General features: G+C 43.0%; 1 protein-coding gene across 1 annotated transcript in view; it reads right to left on the bottom strand.

The window, feature by feature from the left end:
- Positions 1-21,639, bottom strand: part of LOC124008975 (teneurin-1-like) — a 190,930-nt gene that overhangs the window by 23,637 nt on the left and 145,654 nt on the right. Inside the window, exons 14-22 of the mRNA XM_046320569.1 lie at positions 21,297-21,443; positions 14,731-14,947; positions 14,360-14,479; positions 13,990-14,251; positions 12,723-12,990; positions 10,935-11,078; positions 10,001-10,250; positions 9,618-9,638; positions 7,045-7,277 (exon numbers count right to left, since the gene is read on the bottom strand). Coding sequence (XP_046176525.1) covers positions 7,045-7,277; positions 9,618-9,638; positions 10,001-10,250; positions 10,935-11,078; positions 12,723-12,990; positions 13,990-14,251; positions 14,360-14,479; positions 14,731-14,947; positions 21,297-21,443 — 1,662 coding nt within the window. The remainder of the gene's footprint in view (positions 1-7,044; positions 7,278-9,617; positions 9,639-10,000; positions 10,251-10,934; positions 11,079-12,722; positions 12,991-13,989; positions 14,252-14,359; positions 14,480-14,730; positions 14,948-21,296; positions 21,444-21,639) is intronic.

Here is a 21,639-nt window from a genome sequence, read left to right as displayed (position 1 = left end):
ACCCTTCAGAGTGTCCCAAATAACAGAGATAGTACTGAAATAGAGAGCAGAGCAGAATCCCCCCCATGGTAAGCAAAACACTCCTAAATTAATAAGATGAAAAACATGTTTCAACTTATTCGTTTGGTCTAATTAAAATTCCAAAATACAAAACAGCTCAATGTAAATATCTGTAACCTTGGGGGTGAAGTTGTTAATACGCTGGGCAACATGTTTACTTCTTGGATCTGAGGATTATAGCTCCAGTCTTACAGGCAGGAACGCTGGGTTGAAGCAGATCTAATCACGTCTTTTCATTTGAGGGATACTGTTGATGGAATTATTGACCAATACTACCTTAGACTGCGGTCTTCTCCATTTTCCACATATTGAGAGAAACGCGAGGATTACACTAGTCGGAGGATTTCTACTGTGTCCAACATGTCAAGCTCTCCTATACTGTAGTAGACTTAATGTATGTCGTAGTAGTTGTTAGGTTTATAATAGAGTCATAATGAAATACATTCAAAATATCATTTGAAATGCAAATATACATTTTCTATGGTACTTACAGTATATGATACCTATGTATATGAGAGGTCTAAAAGTAGCACTAAATAGATGAATTGTCCAGAGATGATTGATTAAGCCCTCTGTAAATTAATCATGTCTAGGTTACCTCATTGAATCCCCCAACCCCCAAACACTGGCCTGGTGAGGTACAGTCACTGCTGAACGAGAGAGACCAAATAATTGATGGCACAGACAAAATAATACTACTTCAGATGCCAGTAGTACAAAGCTATTACCTTGGGTATCATGTGAAATTTCACAGCACAAGCTTAGGTGGATGCCCTGGGGAAAAGGTGGAAAATGAGATGATAAATTGACCAGTCACCAGGTCTGACCCAGCATTAATACCTTGCCCAATGTATTTAATAAAATAAAGAAGGGAAAACATTAATTTTGAGGAGAAGCTCTTGACCCTTATCCATCCCTGGTCCCTGCCACAGGGGCATATCCAGGGCAGCCTAGTCTGGGCAGTACTAGGTGGGGGAAGCCGCCTGCTTGGGATGATTGGGTGCCTGGTGTCGCTCCCTGGCTTCCACAGCCAGTTGCTCCACATCAGAGAGACTGATCTGTGAGTTCTGCCTGATCGTACATGTGTTTACAGATGACTGCTCCTGCCACTTTCACGCACGCCTCCTCATTAAAGAGGCACTGGCGGCCTCTATGCCGTCCTCACACTGATAACGGCAAGTGGACGCGGCCTATGAAATGATTGCCCGTCAGCTCTTGTTCTCTCTGGAGAGGACTATTGTGTGTGGCAAGATTGATTCCTGCACCACACGTGCGGTCGATAATTGGCCATGTATGTTTGAGCTGAGAACTGTCACAAACGTGGCTGAAAATGGTTTAGATTTTCTTTGAAACACTGCCACATTGAAACGAAACCACGGGACCTGTGTATCTGGTATAGCAAGCGCCCACCTTCATCATTGAACAATTTTGAAATCCAGTGTGGCTTTCAAAGTGTGGGTACAAAAAGGGTGTGGATTTTTTTGGGGGGGCTGCATAAGGCCGGGGGATAAATTGAGGGGTGTTCTGAGATTGGGAGGGGAGATACATTACATTGGTATATAACCTGAAACACTACTACTACCGCTACTGCTATTGTACCAAGGAAAACAAAGAGGGTGCATTATTTATACAAATTTGTTTACAGTACATTGTGTCCCACTTGAAGCAACGTGTTGGCAGATACTCGATGGAACCTAGTGGTTGACCTACTTCTGGGACACCTTTTTATGGTTAATCAAAAAGCCAACGCTTCAACATTCATTTCAAGGCCAAGCACTCTCTCCTACTAAGTCGTGAAAATACTTAATCAATGTGTTGCTTTTATTTTTGGTTTATAATCGATTCTTCGCCATATTTCCAGTCAATATGAATCCACTGAAAGTTTGTTCAACCACATTACAGCTACTGCTTCATACACTGTTAAAATCAGATAGATTTCTAGCTGACATTACAGATCCTCTACGCTGCATCTAGCTGACATTACAGATCCTCTACGCTGCATCTAGCTGACATTACAGATCCTCTACGCTGCATCTAGCTGACATTACAGATCCTCTACGCTGCATCTAGCTGACATTACAGATCCTCTACACTGCATCTAGCTGACATTACAGATCCTCTACGCTGCATCTAGCTGACATTACAGATCCTCTACGCTGCATCTAGCTGACATTACAGATCCTCTACGCTGCATCTAGCTGACATTACAGATCCTCTACGCTGTATCTAGCTGATATTACAGTAAGTACACAAGCCAGTAGACCTGGGATTTCAACAATGATCTTTAACATGGTGATATCCTCCTGTAACAGTCGGTTAAAAGCAATTATAAACAGGGTAGTTTGGCTCCTGGATGCTGATGGTCTGAAACAGCAAGTCAGCCACTTGTACATGTAAGGGATCATCAACGAGGTGCTCTGCGTTCTATAGAAAAATACTGAACGACGTGGAAGGTGTCTTCAACTATGCGCTAGCAGAGCGGATCTAACCTTCCATGGAGTTGCATTATTTTCCAGAGAACGCATAGAGCCCCGAGTTGATTATCCCCTTTATACCAACATGTAATATAACCCATTTGCCACTAGAACAGCTGTTCAACATCCACTGAATTAGCAAGTTTACCAGATAGCTACAGTAGTGGCCTTGTTAGTCAAACAAGCAGACTTGCTAGCTTGCTATTATGAAAATTGAATTCAACAATGCCAATGTTTTTCAATTTGACTTTTGCTTTTTAAAAGCAGGTCAAACATAATACATGTAAGAATACATTTCATAGCCATTCAATTATACTGTGCATTATAGAGAAATAATGCCCACTCCAGAATGCCCTTCAAGCCAATAAGGAACCTCGGGGGTTTGTGGTGTATGGCCAATATACCAGACCCCCTGGGCCTTATTGCTTAGTGATATAATATAGAAATGTCTGGATATAATGCTATTTGGTACTTTGTTGTGTGCTACAGTATTTTGTGAGAAGAATTTAGAGTGAAAAAGCAACAACCCCTCAGATTTCCGTGGGGTGAGGATTATTGACTGCTCTTAGGTCAGGTGTGTATTGATTGAAAATGTATTTGTGTGCCACATTTTGTTTGTGCAAGACTTTCTAAAAGCACATTTTTGTTCTGAGTAGACTATTAGAAAGCATGTGGACCTGGTGTCAGGTTATCACACATTTGAATCAGTCTGCCAATGCTCTTATCTTTCCTTAAAAGCATATTTTCATCCTTAAGAGCCCTAGTCTGTGAAATTTCAAGCTGTGAAATTGTTGGAATAATCCACTTATTCTGCCTTCTCCTTACTAAGATGCATCAAGCGACAGCTTTCTTACCTAGACTTGGTATCATTGGATAGGCATTATCTAATGGATAGACTTGAACTGTTTAAGAATTTGTAAGTCGCTCTGGATAAGAGCGTCTGCTAAATGACTTAAATGTAAATGTAAATGTAAAGTAGCCTTAAAGTGCTACGTATCTATGTTCAAGTTCCAACCACAACAGTCAGCCACTACCTCATCCTTATTCAGTCTGTTGGCTTCCTGTTTGTGAATCTCAGTTGACTTGCACTTTAATATGTACCACTAATCAACACCCTCAGAACTTTTAACCCATGTTTAAATGACTCCTAACTGTTGCTGTTCATGCCCTCTTGAGTTTTGTCTAAAAACAGCAGATCAGATGCTCTCTTGGTTTCAAGAGCTTTTTGCACTTCCTTCCTTTCACACCTGGGCTCAGACTGGTTCGATTAGAAACATCAACTGATAAAAGTTGCTTCAGGGTCACAACATTTTTAAAACCCTGAAGGAAGATTTGGGCTTTTAGATTTAATGGAACAGGCACATATTTAAACAACATTTCAATCTCCTTATAAAAAAGTTGATGTACACAAGACCACAAGGCACATGCATATTACTAATCAGACCTGGGTTAAAATACTATTTTGGGTATTTCAATTACTTTCAAATACATTTGGAAGTATGAATTTTTATGTGTTTTATTTGAAATGACAAGTAGTTGAATATTGGAATATACACTGCATTTAATCCAGGTATTTGAAAATAGTAAGTATTTAAGTATTTCTGAATAAATTAAAATACTTCAAACAGAAGTAGTTGATTCGGGCCTCCTTATTTGAAAATACTCAAATACATAGAAAATATGTACGTATTTGAACCCAGATCTGTTACTAATACATGCATAAAGAAATAACATAAACCCATATACTAATTAGAAAACAAAAGTCTCTGTGTGTGTCAAACTGAAGCATGAAGGGAGAGAGAATTCAAAGGCATCTGCCTACATTATTCACACACTCCTCTGTCAATCAGAAAGGCTGACAAGCTGATGAAAGAAGACTCACAATCTGTGTGACAGTGACAGAGCATCAGCTAAAGACCCGCCAACACACCTAATTGATTCACTGCTGGATTTAGCAAAAAGTGCGCCGATGTCATCTTTCATCATCAAGCTTCTCCCTCAGGCTGCCTTAAGGAGCTAAAAAAAACTCTCCCTTCACAAGTGCTGGGCTAAAGGTCAGGGTTACCTTAAAGCATTGTTCCAAATAATAAGAATATAGCTCTACTGTGTGAAGTGCTCTGGTAAAGTGTGTTTAATAGATCAACATGAGAACAGATAGCATTCTTTCCTCTGTATGACAGATCTAACAGCATCTAGTCCAAGTCGCAACAACCCTGTCAACCATCACCAACAAAAGCATACAAATGACTAATCACAACATCCACATATGAATACAGTGTATTTCTATACAACTCATGCCTATACTGAACAAATTCAGGCCAAGTGGACCATTAGCTGGTACAGTACACAGTCGCTTGCAGGTGGAACAATGTAGTATTTGCAGTTACCGTAACAACATGGGAATCAATCCACCAGGGGAAATGGATTGATCTCAATTTCACTGTTGTTATGAGCGAAAGACTATCTAATCCATCCCCGTCTGGAGTGTCACCATGTCTGAGCCATCGATCAGCCTCACGTTACTATATTAAAACAAACCCTTACTGTATGGCATCATGCAATAATGTGGCGTAGTCTGTAAAACACCTCTTTCAAAGAACCACCTGGTGCTAGCCTATTACAACCCTTGTTTTTGCACATTGTAATTGACTTCACAGTTTCCCTGATTTGATCATGCCTGTACAAATTGTTTCACTGATGTAATCACACCTTTACATCTTGTCCTCATAACTGGATCAATAAAACAAGACCCCTATGAATATGACATATTAGGGATTGTTAAGCCCCAAAAAAAACATCCAACACCATTTGCTAAGTGCAATCCTGTCTCTTAATAGTATAGAAGCCTGGTTAAGAGCACAGTTGGCAGAAAAACACATGAGCCAAAGCCTTTCTCTTGGTATCCTATTTATGCAACACAACAGAATGCAGCAGGAAGCACAAAATGAGGATAAATCCAAAGCTGGCTGAGGTGACAGTGATGAACTGATGTTGTGGTTTCCTGGTTCAGGGAGCTATTATCATTAATAGTTGCAATGCGTTATGTGCTGCTGGGGACACTTTAAAAGAAACGTGGGACTGAGGAGAGTGTCAATACAACATCGATATCAATGAAGGCCCAAACAGTAGTGCGCGTATGGACTGCAGTTGCTTCACAAAGACTGCATCTGCATCTGTGACAGCCAGTAATACTCATTATTCCTGAAGGTTAATGCTACGTCGTGGAGTACGACAGCCTCTCCTCCTCTTGCCCTCCTTTGCAGATCTGTCAGCCACACTTAAATCCTGTTAGCGATACACTATCCTGCTCCCTCCCGGCCTGGGCTCCCTGATTTAGGAACAGTTTCATCACTAGTCATGGTTTTACAGTAGCATCTTGATTGGGATTTGGCTGCCATCTTTACTCATGACCGGGCTGGGTGGATCAACTGGCTGCATTGAACCATGTCACATGATGCTGCAGCAGCACTATAAAGGCCTGTCCTGTGAAGGGGAGAGTCAGTTATTGGGACTGTGTGTGAAGGACTGATGCAGCGACTGTGTGTTATCACCTGATAAAGGCATTACTCTGGCGCCTACGGGGCCATGGGATCCCTGGTATTGTGTGTTGGAGGAGCAGCGAAATTCATTTCCATTGCTGCCATACTGTGCTGTGTGGTCTAACTAAGCTGCTCCCAACCCATTCGATAAGGCTGAAGGGGAGGCTGAGGGAGACCGGGAGGAGGAGAGAGGAGGGGCGGGCACATAGCTAGAATTAATAGCGTCTCAGCGCTGGATCCGGAACATCATGCCCGGGCTGCAGCTAGTCTAAATGATGTGCCCACATTGCTCTGACCCTCATTTGGCTCCTACACATATTAGCCGTAGAGGGGAGACAGGAATTTTCAACCCTGGCAAGAAGGAGCAACACTCTGTTTGAACTTCAAAGCCGCTGCTGTTTGAGAACAGAAAATGAATGGGATCATCATTGGTGGACAAAGCCTCACCTTCAACCAATTTCAAGGATTTTCTATTGACAAGACAGAAGCACATTTAACCTCTGCTAATAATACATGTCAATATTCAGACCCTGAATCATAATACTTCTCAGGTTCAGGAAAGGGACTGGTCTCTGCATACACACTTAGACAAAAATGTGCTATCTAGAAAATAAAAGGGTTCTTCAGATGTCTGCATAGGAGAACCCTTTTAAGAACCCTTTTTGGTTCCAGGTAGAACCCTTTTAGTAGAGCCCTTTTGGGTTACATGTAGATCCCTTTCTACAGAGGGTTCTACATGTAACCAAAAGGGTTTTCCCTGGAACCAAAAAGGGTTCTCCTATGGGGACAGCCGAAGAACCCTTTTGAAAGCCTTTTTTCCAAGAGCGTATAAATATCTGTGTCCTTTTAAATGTCTCCCTTCACACTAGATGGTTAATTCTGTCATTTCCGATTGAAAGCAATAAGTTAGCCCTTTACTATTTTCAGAGTTATAGACTAATCGCCATATTAAGGTAGTGATGATGCTGTACCTCTGGGGTTGTTGAGGGAGGCATCGATGGCTTTGCCCCCGTCTCCACAGTGGCCTTGATCGAAGGGGGTGCACTGGTCCCCCGTCCCTGCCACCACCTCCATGTTTTTGGCCAGGTCCTTGGGCTCTGTGAGGGTCCTGAGTCTGTAGACCCTCCTGCTGCTGGTGTCAGACAAGTAGAGGGCCTCCCTTACTGGGTCCATGGCCAAGTAGTACTTATGGGCTGGGCTGGAGCTGCAAAGAAAAGAGCCTATCACTTAGGTCTACACTACAAAAAACATAAACAATGTACTGTTTGTATATATCAGGGATGGGCAACCCTTTTGTAGGCTCGTGGACAAATAAAAAAATTATGATACATATATATATTTTTTTGCGGGGGAACACAGTCGGGGTCTTAAATTACTGTTGAGAGTTAGAATAATAGACTACACAAGGTTTCGAAATGTGGTTGTGCATCATCAGTCGCTCAATTAGCCCATGTCAGCTACATTACATCGGTAAGTTAGTCTAGCAGCCAGTTATCTAAACTTGTAGTAAGCATGGTCAAATTACAGACCAGCGTGGGGCCAACTGACCATCAGTGACCATATAAAAATCTGCAAACATTTGCCTCCACCCTATGGCAAAATGTTAAGAATTGGGTAAGCAGACCCACGAGGCACTGCGGCCCTGATGATGATGATATCCGTTTTTTTGCGGCCCCCACCCTCATCAAAGTTGCCCATCCCTGGTACTGTATATATGAAATACACATTTACTGGTCAATCCCCAAAGAGCTGGCTTTTATCACTTAACACCAGTTCAGTTTCCTTCAGTCATTCATCTTAAATGGTTGCTCAAGAGGAACCACGTCATACTGTAGGTTCCGAGATTAAACATTTCACTAACGCGAAACAAACATCTGCCAACCACAGACAAACTCATTCTTTTCACCTGAGGATATGATTAAAATCCATACAGCTCTCACTCTGACAGCTGTATCATCTTTACAGTAATTCCACTGCAACTGAACGGTGACTGAAATCATGACAAAAATATCCGTGGTGTAAATTACTTAAGTATAAAGTACTTTAAAGTACAAATTAATAAGTTGTTTTTTGGGAGTATTTGTACTTTATTTTACTATTTATATTTTTGACAACTTTTACTTTTACTCCACTACATACCTAAAGAAAATAATGTACTTTTTACTCACATACATTTTCCCTGACACCCAAAAGTACTCAAAGTGTCATTTAGAATGCTCAGGCAGAACAGAATTATTGTCCAATTCATGCACCTATCAATTTAACACATTTACATTCCCACTGCCTCTATCTGGCGGACTGACTAAACAAATACTACAAATACTGCGTTTGTAAATGATGTCATGAGTGTTGGAGTGTGCCCCTGGCTATCAGTAAAATAATAAATAAATAAAAACATTGTGCCACCTGGTTTTCTTAATATAAGGAATTTGATGTAAAGCATTTACTTTTACTTAAGTATGACAATTGTGTACTTTTTCCACCACTGTACCGAAATACATTTAAAATCAGATACTTTTAGACTTCTAGACAAGTAGTATTTTACTGGGTGACTTTCACTTTTACTTGAGTCATTTTCTATTAAGGTACCTTTACTTTTACTCAAATATAACAATTGAGTACTTTTTCCACCACTGAAAATGATGGAGGCAACCTAAGGGCCTGTGTAATGAGATCCCTAACAGAGAGTCAGAGCTACTGTATGTGTGAAGACGTGCATCCCAGTGAACGATGCCATCTACTACCATCACCAGGAAACCTTCTCTGTAAACATTAGGCTATTCGCAGAGGAAAATGACTCATCTCAGGCTTTAGTTGGGTGTGCCATGTCATACATGCAGTGAGGGGAAAAAGCAAAGCTAGTTCAGTGAGTTTTTTTTTAACAGGCTTTGATTGAGAAATAATCAATTGCGAACATGACGGCTGCATGAAAAGATGAATCATATCTCTGGGAGACATGAGAGCCTGTTTGTTTGGGGGAGAGAGTATGAGAAGCCCATCCCAACACAACAGTGTTAAACTGGCCTTTCCAGCGGGGCGCTCCCCCATCTAAGCACACATGAAAGGCTGGGGCTTGTCTACGATAAGAGGAACCCTTTAAAGACCTCGTCTGTATTTCTCTCCAAAGATAGCCCATTTCTAATCCTTGCTCCCTTTAAATCAGGGCTGTTCAATTCTAGTCCTGGAGGGCCAAAACACTTTTGGTTTTTGTTTCTACCTGGTAGTTAATAGCACTAACCTAGTGTGCCAGGTCTGAATTAGTCCCTTATTAGACGGAGAGGATGAAAACCTGAAAAGTATTTTGACCCTCCAAGACCGACATTGAACTGCTTTAAATCCAGGTCAATACACTTCCATATTGACTGACTGTCTCCTCACTTCAAATCCTGTATTCTGTAACCAAATAAGAATATCATCCATGAAAGGTAGGCTGGCGGTTTGCAATTGAAGCACTGCTCTTTTCATGCTGCAGTGTCATAAAAAACTGTTTTCAGGAAAATACATTATGTTCTGAGTCTGACTGAGTACGGTATTGAAAACGTACCTGTGCCTGAGATCTCGATTCCTAGCAGCGTTGTATTAAAGAGAGAGAAAGAGTATTAGTTCTTATCCTTGGAGAAATATCTTCTCTTCGATTCATGATTATACTTATGAAAGCATTTCAATGAAACTTCTCAGTTCAATTCGTTCATGTGCTGTGTATACAATAGATTACTAATTTTCCCATCTTTTTCCATTTCACATTAAAAATGTAACAATCATAGCAACAGCAGCAATAGCATAATAGCTTGGCAAACTAGCACTACAACAACTTTCATTGCAGTATATATTTTGAATGCTTCAACCTCAGTCCTTGAGATAATGTACAAATACATAATCACACAAAAACACTGAAAAGCATCTTTAACTACTGCTCGGGAGTGTCACCTCAATTCTAAAACGCTGATGACGAATCCATTGGGAAGAATCCTTCTGATGAAGTTGAAGTCGCCGACATAGATGCTGCCGTCAGAGCCACAGGTGATAGCGACAGGAGCGTAGAGCTTTCTACCCAGGGCAGGGCCGTTACAGTTGGGGCAGGGGATTGTGCGCAAGTAACCCGTCCCCATCACTGTGTAAATGACTGGCGGTTGCTGGGAGATGAAGATATTCTCTCCATTCCCTTTGTGTAGAACACCTGGAGTTGAAGGACAACTAGCAATTACAATCATATCCAGAGGAATGACTAGTCTAGTCCTTCCTGGAATCTTCAAAGTTCAACAAGGTCAAGAGGGATGCATTAAACTAGCTCTCTCAAAAGCTTATCTCAAACTGACGCAATTTCGCACTATAGAACAGAACTCTCTGATATAATACAGTAATAATTATATGTCTGTCTGTCTGTCTGTCTGTCTGTCTGTCTGTCTGTCTGTCTGTCTGTCTGTCTGTCTGTCTGTCTGTCTGTCTGTCTGTCTGTCTGTCTGCCTGCCTGCCTGCCTGCCTGCCTGCCTGCCTGCCTGCCTGTCTGTCTGTCTGTCTGTCTGTCTGTCTGTCTGTCTGTCTGTCTGCCTGCCTGCCTGCCTGCCTGCCTGCCTGCCTGCCTGCCTGCCTGCCTGTCTGTCTGTCTGTCTGTCTGTCTGTCTGTCTGTCTGTCTGTCTGTCTGTCTGTCTGTCTGTCTGTCTGCCTGTCTGTCTGTCTGTCTGTCTGTCTGTCTATATCAAGTCATTTGAAATGGTGGTTAAAACAATAATAGGTTGGCAAGAATGTCTTCACAATATTCCTACTGGATAACCAGGTATGAAATAGTGTCAGGTTAGGTGGGCTGAGGGTACAGTACTGCTGAATGGAAGTGGGACACAGAGGAACAGGCAGAGCCCTCACCGCTTTGTAGGTTAAGGATGTGGTGCTTGTCCAGGGACCATCCCCCCAGGTTGGAGGCAATCATCTCAAAGCCCTGCAGCTGAGCCATCCTTCTCTCCCACACAATGTAGTCAGCACATGACTCATACTCATAGCCTACAGAGACTGGAACAAAAAGGGACCACTGGGCCGTTAATGGGACGCCGCCAATTGTCATGCATTCATTACCCTGTTGTTATTGCAATTACAATGAGACACACCTGGAAAACAACAACCCCTAATGCTTTTGTGATGGTGTGACTAGCTCCTGCACAGTGTACAATTGCAGTGAACCTAGAGTTGCCGTGGTCCAGGCAGAGGCTGGAACGAGGCATTATGTTGGTTATAGAGCAGCCTGGGTGTGTGCTAACAGTCTGCGATTCTCCCGAGACTTTTTAATGCATCACTGATACCATCATGCTCTGCTGCATCCACCCAGTATGTGTGCACGCTCACCCTATTTCCTTGCACTGGCTCACCATCTCTCTTTCCCTCTCTCACCCACACAAACACACGCACGCACGCACGCACACACACACACACACACACACACACACACACACACACACACACACACACACACACACACACACACACACACACACACACACACACACACACACACACACACACACACACACACACACACACACACACACACACACACACACACACACACACACACACACACACACACACACACACACACACACACACACACACACACACAAGCAGGACATAGTCAGTTACACACAGAGTAGCTACAGGCTCCTGCTTGTGTCACCATGATAGATCAGCCTGTTACTATCGGCAACGAAGAGAGAGAGGGTGAGTAAGAAGGAGAGAGAGTGGATGAGGTTTGAGGTTGAGCTCAATTCCCACTGGTACATAAAGATAAATGAATAAATTAGAGCCCATTTCATCTCCTTATCTCTTCCTCGGGTTTATTTAGTGTTGAGGAAAATATGTTTGCACCATAACAAAATGTGTTTTGAATTTCAATTTAGTTTGGATGTCGTTTCTAATTGTGCCATGTGTTCGATGTTATTTATAGATAAACGGGCCATAACATCTCCAGGACTTCCTATTTATATCACAGACTATTAACCACAGTGCCTCGTATCCACCATCAAGGAGCTGGATACGCACAGATTAAACTGTGTATTCAGTGAGAAAGGATTCCAACACATGCACACCAGCTAGGCAATCAAGAAACACTCTGCTATCTGACAGTAATACAAGGCATGGAGAGCAATCCAGAGAGACATCCTCATAGTGTGTGAAAGAGATAAGAGTGGCCCCTGCTTTCTGTTGCAGTTAGATTTGTAACACTCTCTCCATTAAGACAAATTGCAACAATTCATCAGAGCTGTAGTTCCCAATAGGCAGCCAGCACACTAAATCAACCACTGATAAAAAACAAAGCTTATATGTGGCCCTTGAAAAATCTGTCAGTCTTTCATACTACTGACCATTAACACACCGACAATGTCTTTAGAGCTCTGTGTGATTGTATTATCTAACGATAAAGTAGAAGAGAAGTAGCACGCTGTTCTGCTGTTGTACTGCTGCATGTAATACTGTCTTTATAGATTTGTATTTGCCATTAGCTACAGATTGTCTCTCCCAGTTACCCATGGAGCATGTTGCTTGCTGTCATCCCTTGGGTGGAAATTGTCAAAGGAGTGAAATACAGCACATTATATTTGTTCTACAGGGAATCTGAATGTACGTGACAGGACATGATTGAAATGCTGCATATAATCTTACCCAGAGCTTGGGCCAGGCCCACTACTTTCTGCCCATAGACATCAGTCTTGTTCCAGGCCAGGACGTAGACCAGGTTTGGGGCGGCAGGGAACCACTTCTGAAAGAGTCGTCCCTCGATGGCGGTGGACACATGCACCTTAGCCAGGCCAGTGGGGATGATGGAGTGGGTTAAGATGATGCGGAACAGAGCCTTGTAGCCAGGGGAGCGGGTGCTCAGGTAGCTGAGCTTTAAGAAACTGCCAGGGATGGTGATCTCCTCTTGGACAGCCTGAGGAGGAGGAGAAAGCATTTTGGCTGCTGTTATTATGTACTATTGGGTACGAGGAGTTGGAAAAACTTCTAAAGCCGGAGGATACAAACTATGTATAAAAACATCTTACAAGTCTTTCAGTAAAGTATCTTTGATCACCTGGTGTTCGTACTCGTTCCAAGATATACTAGCTAGTACTATACAGTGGGGCAAAAAAGTATTTAGTCAGCCACCAATTGTACAAGTTCTCCCACTTAAAAAGATGAGAGAGGTACACTTCCTAGTTGAAGTGTTGATGAAAATGACAGGCCTCTCTCATCTTTTTAAGTGGGAGAACTTGCACAATTGGTGGCTGACTAAATACTTTTTTGCCCCACTGTATGTCACTTTCTTAATATCCAATCAAAATAACACTATATCGTTTTTTAAATCCTTTTTGAACATTATTCTATATACACGATGCCCCTGGAATACCAAATGACATCTATATTCTATATCATTAACAGCGTACAGGAGGACAATTTAATTACTGCTGACGATCTAACCCCCACTCCCACCCTTCATTGCTCACAGCTTCAATCACTCTGAACTGGGTCCTCATTAAAATCACTATCAGTTTCATTATCGCTCACAACAAACTAGGATGTCTACAATCTGCAAAACACACTTCCAAAGCTGAGGTAGGAATATCAGTGGGATCGGGGGAGAAGATAGCGAGCAGCTCTGGGAATAAAGCGCCCCGGCAACTGATTAGTGTGAGATTCTAAGATGATTTCACAGGTACAATATGAGCCAGGTGAAAATTACACAGGATCCAGAATAAAGAAAAATGCAGGAATTGGAATAAAAACAACCATTTATAATATACACCTGGAAGTCATAAAATGATATTATGATTAGAGATGTATGCATTATGGAAATGGTGTAGTATAGGTGGTAATTGAAAGCTGAGTGAGCATCCCTGGGACTGTATATGTTATGTATATTACTGACTGGTGAGTGGACCAGCTACTGTACCTGCAGCTCAGGGATGGCTGGGCCTCGCTCCTCACAGGTTCTGGCAAAGCGGATGAGAGGGGAGGGGAGGACGATGGGGTACGGACTGACCAGGTTCTTCAGGTTACACACAGGGGGGCGAGACTCAACCCTCGCCATGGTGACCTTCTCTACAACCACAAACTGGTTCCACGGTAACCAGATGGTGCGTTTCTGCATGAGGAAGGGAGCCCTCTGGAAGATCAGAGAGACTGAGATGCCCCCTGCAGCCACCAGGTCAAAACTACAGGAACAGAATCCACACAAACACACAATCAGTAGCGGCAAAGCATCATATTAAGCCAATTTACTATCGTATCTACAATACAATACTAGACCACTGTCTACCTACCTGCCATCCTGGCGACTGACAGAGAAGCCAAATTCAGGGTACTGCTGGAAGCTGATGTTCACTCCCACCAGTGGGGTCCCGTCTAGTGCCACCACCTGCCCCCGGATCACTGAGGCTCGGCTAGGAGAGAGCAGCGTTTTAGTTCATTGGGTATTTTAATTATACTATAACAAGTTACAATGTTTTCCAGTTCAGTTGACAAAGGCAAGTGTGCTATATCCATACAGAGTACTGTGGTAGCCTACAAATAGCTGTGTATAAAAAGACCTGTACTTCGGTGGCAATTATAATTCTACAGTATATAACAAGCTATTCCTGTTCATTCATGCGGTACCAGAGGTAAATACTATCGCCTATATTGTCTATTCTACCTGCTGTCGAATGGGATGTCTCCAGGGAAGACATGGGTGCTGTCCTTTCCAACCAGGAAGCGTACGCGGTCGTAGAAGAGGCGTGAGAGGAGCGAGGCGTAGGGGGTCTGGTTCTGCTGGATCAGGTCCAGGGGGTCTGGGGAGCCCTGGCACAGAGGCCCACTGTGACAGCTAGGCTGCTGGCAGCAGTCTGGGTCCACACAGTCCGTCAGGCCATCTGCAACAACACAATAACACAACATCATCACAGCTAAGTCTACACTGTACAGTATCCCAGGCTCCCACTGTTACACCGGTGGGAGAGATGAATAACATTCAAAGCACAGAGGGCCTCGTGAAATTGAGATCACATCTCTCAAGTGGTTTGAAACTATAAATCAAATTGACAAATTATATAGAATAAATCGATAATGTTTCTCCTAAGTGGGACTACATCCACCCTATCCTTTAATGAAGATCAGTAAGACATGGCTTACCTGTGATGATTTAAACTTGAACAATGTGGAGAAGCTGATGGTTAACAATATATCTAGTTCATGCCTGACAAGGAGCAAACTGCCTCTGATTTATACAGTCTTAACACTACTTACTTGCTGCTCTATAATTGCAGTACAGTGCCTTTTTAATTATGTTCTCTTCAATGTCTAAAATGTGTGGGTCTGAGCAACGGCAGCACGTTGGGTCCATTAAGTCCATAGACTCCTCTCAGGCAGACACTTTCAATAGTGCTGAAGTGAATGCTGACATTCATCAAGATTGCTGGCATTGAATGCCACACAACAGCGAAAGTACTTAAAAGTACTTACTTGGTAATTAAAAGCAGAATAATGTCTCCTGGTCTTTAGTACACGCTTTCTCATAACACGTTTGAAAAGTTTTAAAACTATGGTTACTTATACCACAGATGGAAAATATGTGCAATGTGGAATTCATTCAGAATAGAATTGTAAGTATGGTAACAGAAAATAATACGGTGTAATTATATACAGTAGGTGCCAAAGAAAATGTATTCAGTAAACGACTGACCAACACAACAGAATAACTACTGGGCCAAGAGCCATAACATCCCCATTCAGTGGTGGGCTGCCAAAGTAAAGGAGGCATGGTGCCCAGCTATAAGCTGGTTGGCAGGGTCGGCTCTAACTCCATCGGTCATGACCACAATGCATTCATTTAGCTGGTTACCATACTGTATAGAACATCTCACTAAAATAATGTATCTGGCAACAATGACAGCTGTACTGTACCTGCCATTGACACCATATTTACATAATCAGCCAACAATGCCATGAAATAATGAAGAAAACAAGTATTTGGGGGAGAATTGCTATCCATGTTTGTGAACTAATGTTGCACAATTAATATACTCCACAGCTGCAAATGTAAAACAAAGCACTGGATGGTCAATTGTGTGATTATAGTGACTCATTTACAGCTGGTTGGAAAAGTCAGGATCTTTTCTCTTAATCACTGCTCTTTTTCAGGTGATCATTTGCCATTAGGTTTTTCCAACCAATGCCTTTGACGAGGCCTCATTTAGAATATAAATGTCATTTCTAATGGAGTTGAGATGAGATGAAAATAGGAACATGTTCTGGGGTTGTGACGTATATATATTGGCTTGGGAAACTAACTGACATGGGGTGATTACTTCCTCCTCTCCTTTGTTGGAGTGTCGGGCCAATTTGAGCCTCCTACAATTTCCCTCTACATTAAAGAAGGACCAAAATGACTGTACATCATCCAAGATACTCATCAGTCATAAGAAGTCACACACAATGCGGAGGTCACATCTTTGAAGGGAGAGACATAGCTGCCGTGAGTAAACTAAATTAGGTTGTAGAATAATAGAGGAAAGGTTTACTGCCCAGGCTGCCGGCACATTACTGAACTGAATTGTGAATTTGTTTTCTATTGTATTGGGTTAGAAAAGAAAATACAGTGAATTATTTATGATCTACAAACAAATAAAGATACATGAACACATTATCACACAAACACGGGTAGAGCAACTGGGAAAATGATCAACGAAGGAAGACTTGTAAAAGTGAAGCAGCTGGCATACAGAGGCTTACTGGGATAAAGCACCTGATTAAGAACTCTGAAGGTAAGAGATAATGGTGTTTCCTTTAAGTGCTGTCAGCCAGAGCAGAGAAAACATGTGGAGTGGGTGAGGTAAAGAGTTCATGCTCCAAACACATCTCTAGACTAACAGACTGTACACAATATTATGCTCTTACCTTCTCAACCCCACTTCTGTCTGCACATACAAAGGAACCAAACACGGTCTAATGTAGCTAATTAGCACCCTATGCAAAGAAGTTTATTTTAAAGCTGCAATATGTACATTTTGGTCTACCTGACCGAATTCACATAACAAATGTTGTTATAGATCTGTCATTCTCATTGAAAGAAAGTCTAAGAAGCGGTCAATCTTTTTTATGTGCGCTATTTCTATACTTCCTGTTCTTAAGTTTTATTTTTGATCTATTACTTTTGGTTTTGTACACCAGCTTCAAACAGCTCAAAATACAATATTTTTGGCTAATGAACATTACATTTCACATTTCACAGCAGTTTAGATGGTAAAATGATTCTCTGTTTTGTCACATAAACTGATATTAGGTGAAGTATTTGCATATTGCACCTTTAAAACATCTGACTCATGTAGAGGAATTGGATGAGACATAGTACTCACACAGATTCAGTACATTTTGTAGCCTGTCACTTTAAATTAATTTACGGTATTCATAATTACTCTTAATTTCTTCATATTACACCTCACATTGCATCATTTTTTTAGGTAAAGAAGAACACGAAGCGTTCCAAACCACATCCATTTTTCCAGATGGTAGCTTGACTATACAGTACACAGAATTATGTTTTTATCTCCTTTGCCACACTGTCACACCCTGACCTTGGTATTCTTTGTTTTCCAAGTTATTTTGGTTAAGTCAGGGTGTGACATGGGTGATGTATGTGTTTTTGTCTTGTCTAGGGGTTTTGTATGTTTATGCAGCTCTTTCCTTTCTAGGTAAATTGTATGTCTATGGTTGCCTAGATTGGTTCTCAATTAGAGGCAGCTGTCTATCGTTGTCTCTGATTGGGAACCATATTTAGGCAGCCATATTCTGTGGGTACTTGGTGGGTGATTATCTATGTCTATGTCAGTGCCTTGTGTCAGTATAGTGTTCTTATTATAGCTTCACATTCGTTTATTGTTTTGGTTCAGTTTACTTCATGTTCTTTCTTCAATAAAGAAGAATGTTTACTAACCACGCTGCATTTTGGTCCTCACCTTCTACTCCATACGACGATCGTGACACACACACACAAAGGAAATGTACACCTCATATAAAATACACGTTTACATTAAGAAGCTAACTCATGCACTAGATGAGAAGATACATGGTGCACATACAGAAGCAGTATGTTTTCTAACCTGCCAATCATAGTTAATGTATCACACTAAACTACAGTAACTACGACATTACATGTATTACACTTCACATTACGTCATTGTAAACTTTTTAAACTTTGAAACATCAAAAACATGTGATGTAAGTCAGTGCACAAATGGCTTCTACTGTAGGGTATCTTTCCCCTCAAAGACATGGGCATTGAACCTGAGCTCTAAAGCCTCATGTCTGGTTCCCTGTTCACTGGAACACCAGGTCTGGTTCTCTGTTCACTGGAACACCAGGTCTGGTTCTCTGTTCACTGGAACACCAGGTCTGGTTCTCTGTTCACTGGAACACCAGGTCTGGTTCTCTGTTCACTGGAACACCAGGTCTGGTTCCCTGTTCACTGGAACACCAGGTCTGGTTCTCTGTTCACTGGAACACCAGGTCTGGTTCGCTGTTCACTGAAACACCAGGTCTGGTTCTCTCTTCACTGGAACACCATGTCTGGTTCTCTGTTCACTGGAGCATCAAGTCTGGTTCTCTGTTCACTGGAACACCAGGTCTGGTTCTCTGTTCACTGGAACACCAGGTCTGGTTCTCTGTTCACTGGAACACCAGGTCTGGTTCTCTGTTCACTGGAACACCAGGTCTGGTTCTCTGTTTACTGGAACACCAGGTCTGGTTCTCTGTTCACTGGAACACCACGTCTGGTTCTCTGTTCATTGGAACACCAGGTCTGGTTCTCTGTTCACTGGAACACCAGGTCTGGTTCTCTGTTCACTGGAACACCAGGTCTGGTTCTCTGTTCACTGGAACACCAGGTCTGGTTCTCTGTTCACTGGAACACCAGGCCTGGTTCTCTGTTTACTGGAACACCAGATCTGGTTCTCTGTTCACTGGAACACAAGGTCTGGTTTCCTGTTCACTGGAACACAAGGTCTGGTTTCCTGTTCACTGGAACACAAGGTCTGGTTTCCTGTTCACTGGAACACAAGGTCTGGTTCTCTGTTCACTGGAACACCAGGTCTGGTTCTCTGTTCACTGGAACACCAGGTCTGGTTCTCTGTTCACTGGAACACCAGGTCTGGTTCTCTGTTCACTGGAACACCAGGTCTGGTTCTCTGTTCACTGGAACACCAGGTCTGGTTCCCTGTTCACTGGAACACCAGGTCTGGTTCTCTGTTCACTGGAACACCAGGTCTGGTTCGCTGTTCACTGAAACACCAGGTCTGGTTCTCTCTTCACTGGAACACCATGTCTGGTTCTCTGTTCACTGGAGCATCAAGTCTGGTTCTCTGTTCACTGGAACACCAGGTCTGGTTCTCTGTTCACTGGAACACCAGGTCTGGTTCTCTGTTACCTGGAACACCAGGTCTGGTTCTCTGTTCACTGGAACACCAGGTCTGGTTCTCTGTTCACTGGAACACCAGGTCTGGTTCTCTGTTTACTGGAACACCAGATCTGGTTCTCTGTTCACTGGAACACAAGGTCTGGTTTCCTGTTCACTGGAACACAAGGTCTGGTTTCCTGTTCACTGGAACACAAGGTCTGGTTTCCTGTTCACTGGAACACAAGGTCTGGTTTCCTGTTCACTGGAACACAAGGTCTGGTTTCCTGTTCACTGGAACACCAGGTCTGGTTCTCTGTTCACTGGAACACCAGGTCTGGTTCTCTGTTCACTGGAACACCAGGTCTGGTTCTCTGTTCACTGGAACACCAGGTCTGGTTATCTGTGCACTGGAACACCAGGTCTGGTTCTCTGTTCACTGTAACACCAGGTCTGGTTCTCTGTTCACTGGAACACCAGGTCTGGTTCTCTGTTCACTGGAACACCAGGTCTGGTTCTCTGTTCATTGGAACACCAGGTCTGGTTCTCTGTTCACTGGAACACCAGGTCTGGTTCTCTGTTACCTGGAACACCAGGTCTGGTTCTCTGTTCATTGGAACACCAGGTCTGGTTCTCTGTTCACTGGAACACCAGGTCTGGTTCTCTGTTCACTGGAACACCAGGTCTGGTTCTCTGTTCACTGGAACACCAGGTCTGGTTCTCTGTTCACTGGAACACAAGGTCTGGTTTCCTGTTCACTGGAACACAAGGTCTGGTTTCCTGTTCACTGGAACACCAGGTCTGGTTTCCTGTTCACTGGAACACCAGATCTGGTTCTCTGTTCACTGGAACACAAGGTCTGGTTTCCTGTTCACTGGAACACAAGGTCTGGTTTCCTGTTCACTGGAACACAAGATCTGGTTTCCTGTTCACTGGAACACAAGGTCTGGTTCTCTGTTCATTGGAACACCAGGTCTGGTTCTCTGTTCACTGGAACACCAGGTCTGGTTCTCTGTTCACTGGAACACCAGGTTTGGTTCTCTGTTCACTGGAACACCAGGTCTGGTTCTCTGTTCACTGGAACACCAGGTCTGGTTCTCTGTTTACTGGAACACCAGATCTGGTTCTCTGTTCACTGGAACACAAGGTCTGGTTTCCTGTTCACTGGAACACAAGGTCTGGTTTCCTGTTCACTGGAACACAAGGTCTGGTTTCCTGTTCACTGGAACACCAGATATGGTTCTCTGTTCACTGGAACACAAGGTCTGGTTTCCTGTTCACTGGAACACAAGGTCTGGTTTCCTGTTCACTGGAACACAAGGTCTGGTTTCCTGTTCACTGGAACACAAGGTCTGGTTTCCTGTTCACTGGAACACCAGGGGCTACACTCAAGCATAAATGTTTTAGAGGAGCCAAGCAGCAGGTAGAATACCACCAGCTAATTACCTAGAGGTCTCCTTGGTCTGAGAGCCACGTCGACTGCTGTAGTGAGCCATGTCGACTGCTGTAGTGAGCCATGTCGACTGCTGTAGTGAGCCATGTCGACTGCTGTAGGAGCCATGTCGACTGCTGTAGTGAGCCATGTCGACTGCTGTAGTGAGCCATGTCGACTGCTGTAGTGAGCCATGTTGACTGCTGTAGGAGCCATGTCGACTGCTGTAGTGAGATTTAACAAAAGGAAAATTAAAAGGAAGAGAGCGGGAAATGCTTGTTGGCTCAGATGTCGGGAAGGAGAAGTGGAGTTCTAAATATTTCCTCCTCCTGACCTTTACCTACGATGGAGGTCAAGTCATTAATCATTATTGAGCCACAGACAGAGTCCACAGGGACCTTACCTCCATCGTTGTCGGCGTTGTCATCACACTCTGTCTCCATGACGACATTGCATCCCATGCCGCTCCAGCTCGCCTGGCACACACAGTGCCACCCGCTCTGTTCCAGGGTGCATCGACCGTGGCCATTGCACAGGCCTGGACAGCCGTCTGGATGGAGAGAGAGAGGAGAAGACAGACAGGCTGTGTATCAGAACACTGCCAGTCATTCCTCATGATTAAGGAGATGGGGACAGATGCTGCTACGCTTTTCATTTACGTAAAATCCAGATGTCTGGCCATTCGAAAACATTTGTTACATATTTTGTCATATTCCATCTCACATTAAATTGAATATGGTGAATGA

This window comes from Oncorhynchus gorbuscha, linkage group LG02, assembly GCF_021184085.1.
Source record: "Oncorhynchus gorbuscha isolate QuinsamMale2020 ecotype Even-year linkage group LG02, OgorEven_v1.0, whole genome shotgun sequence".
Lineage (NCBI taxonomy): Eukaryota > Metazoa > Chordata > Actinopteri > Salmoniformes > Salmonidae > Oncorhynchus > Oncorhynchus gorbuscha.
The sequence above is the reverse complement of the archived record's forward strand: the minus strand, read 5'-3'. Positions and strand labels throughout refer to the sequence as shown.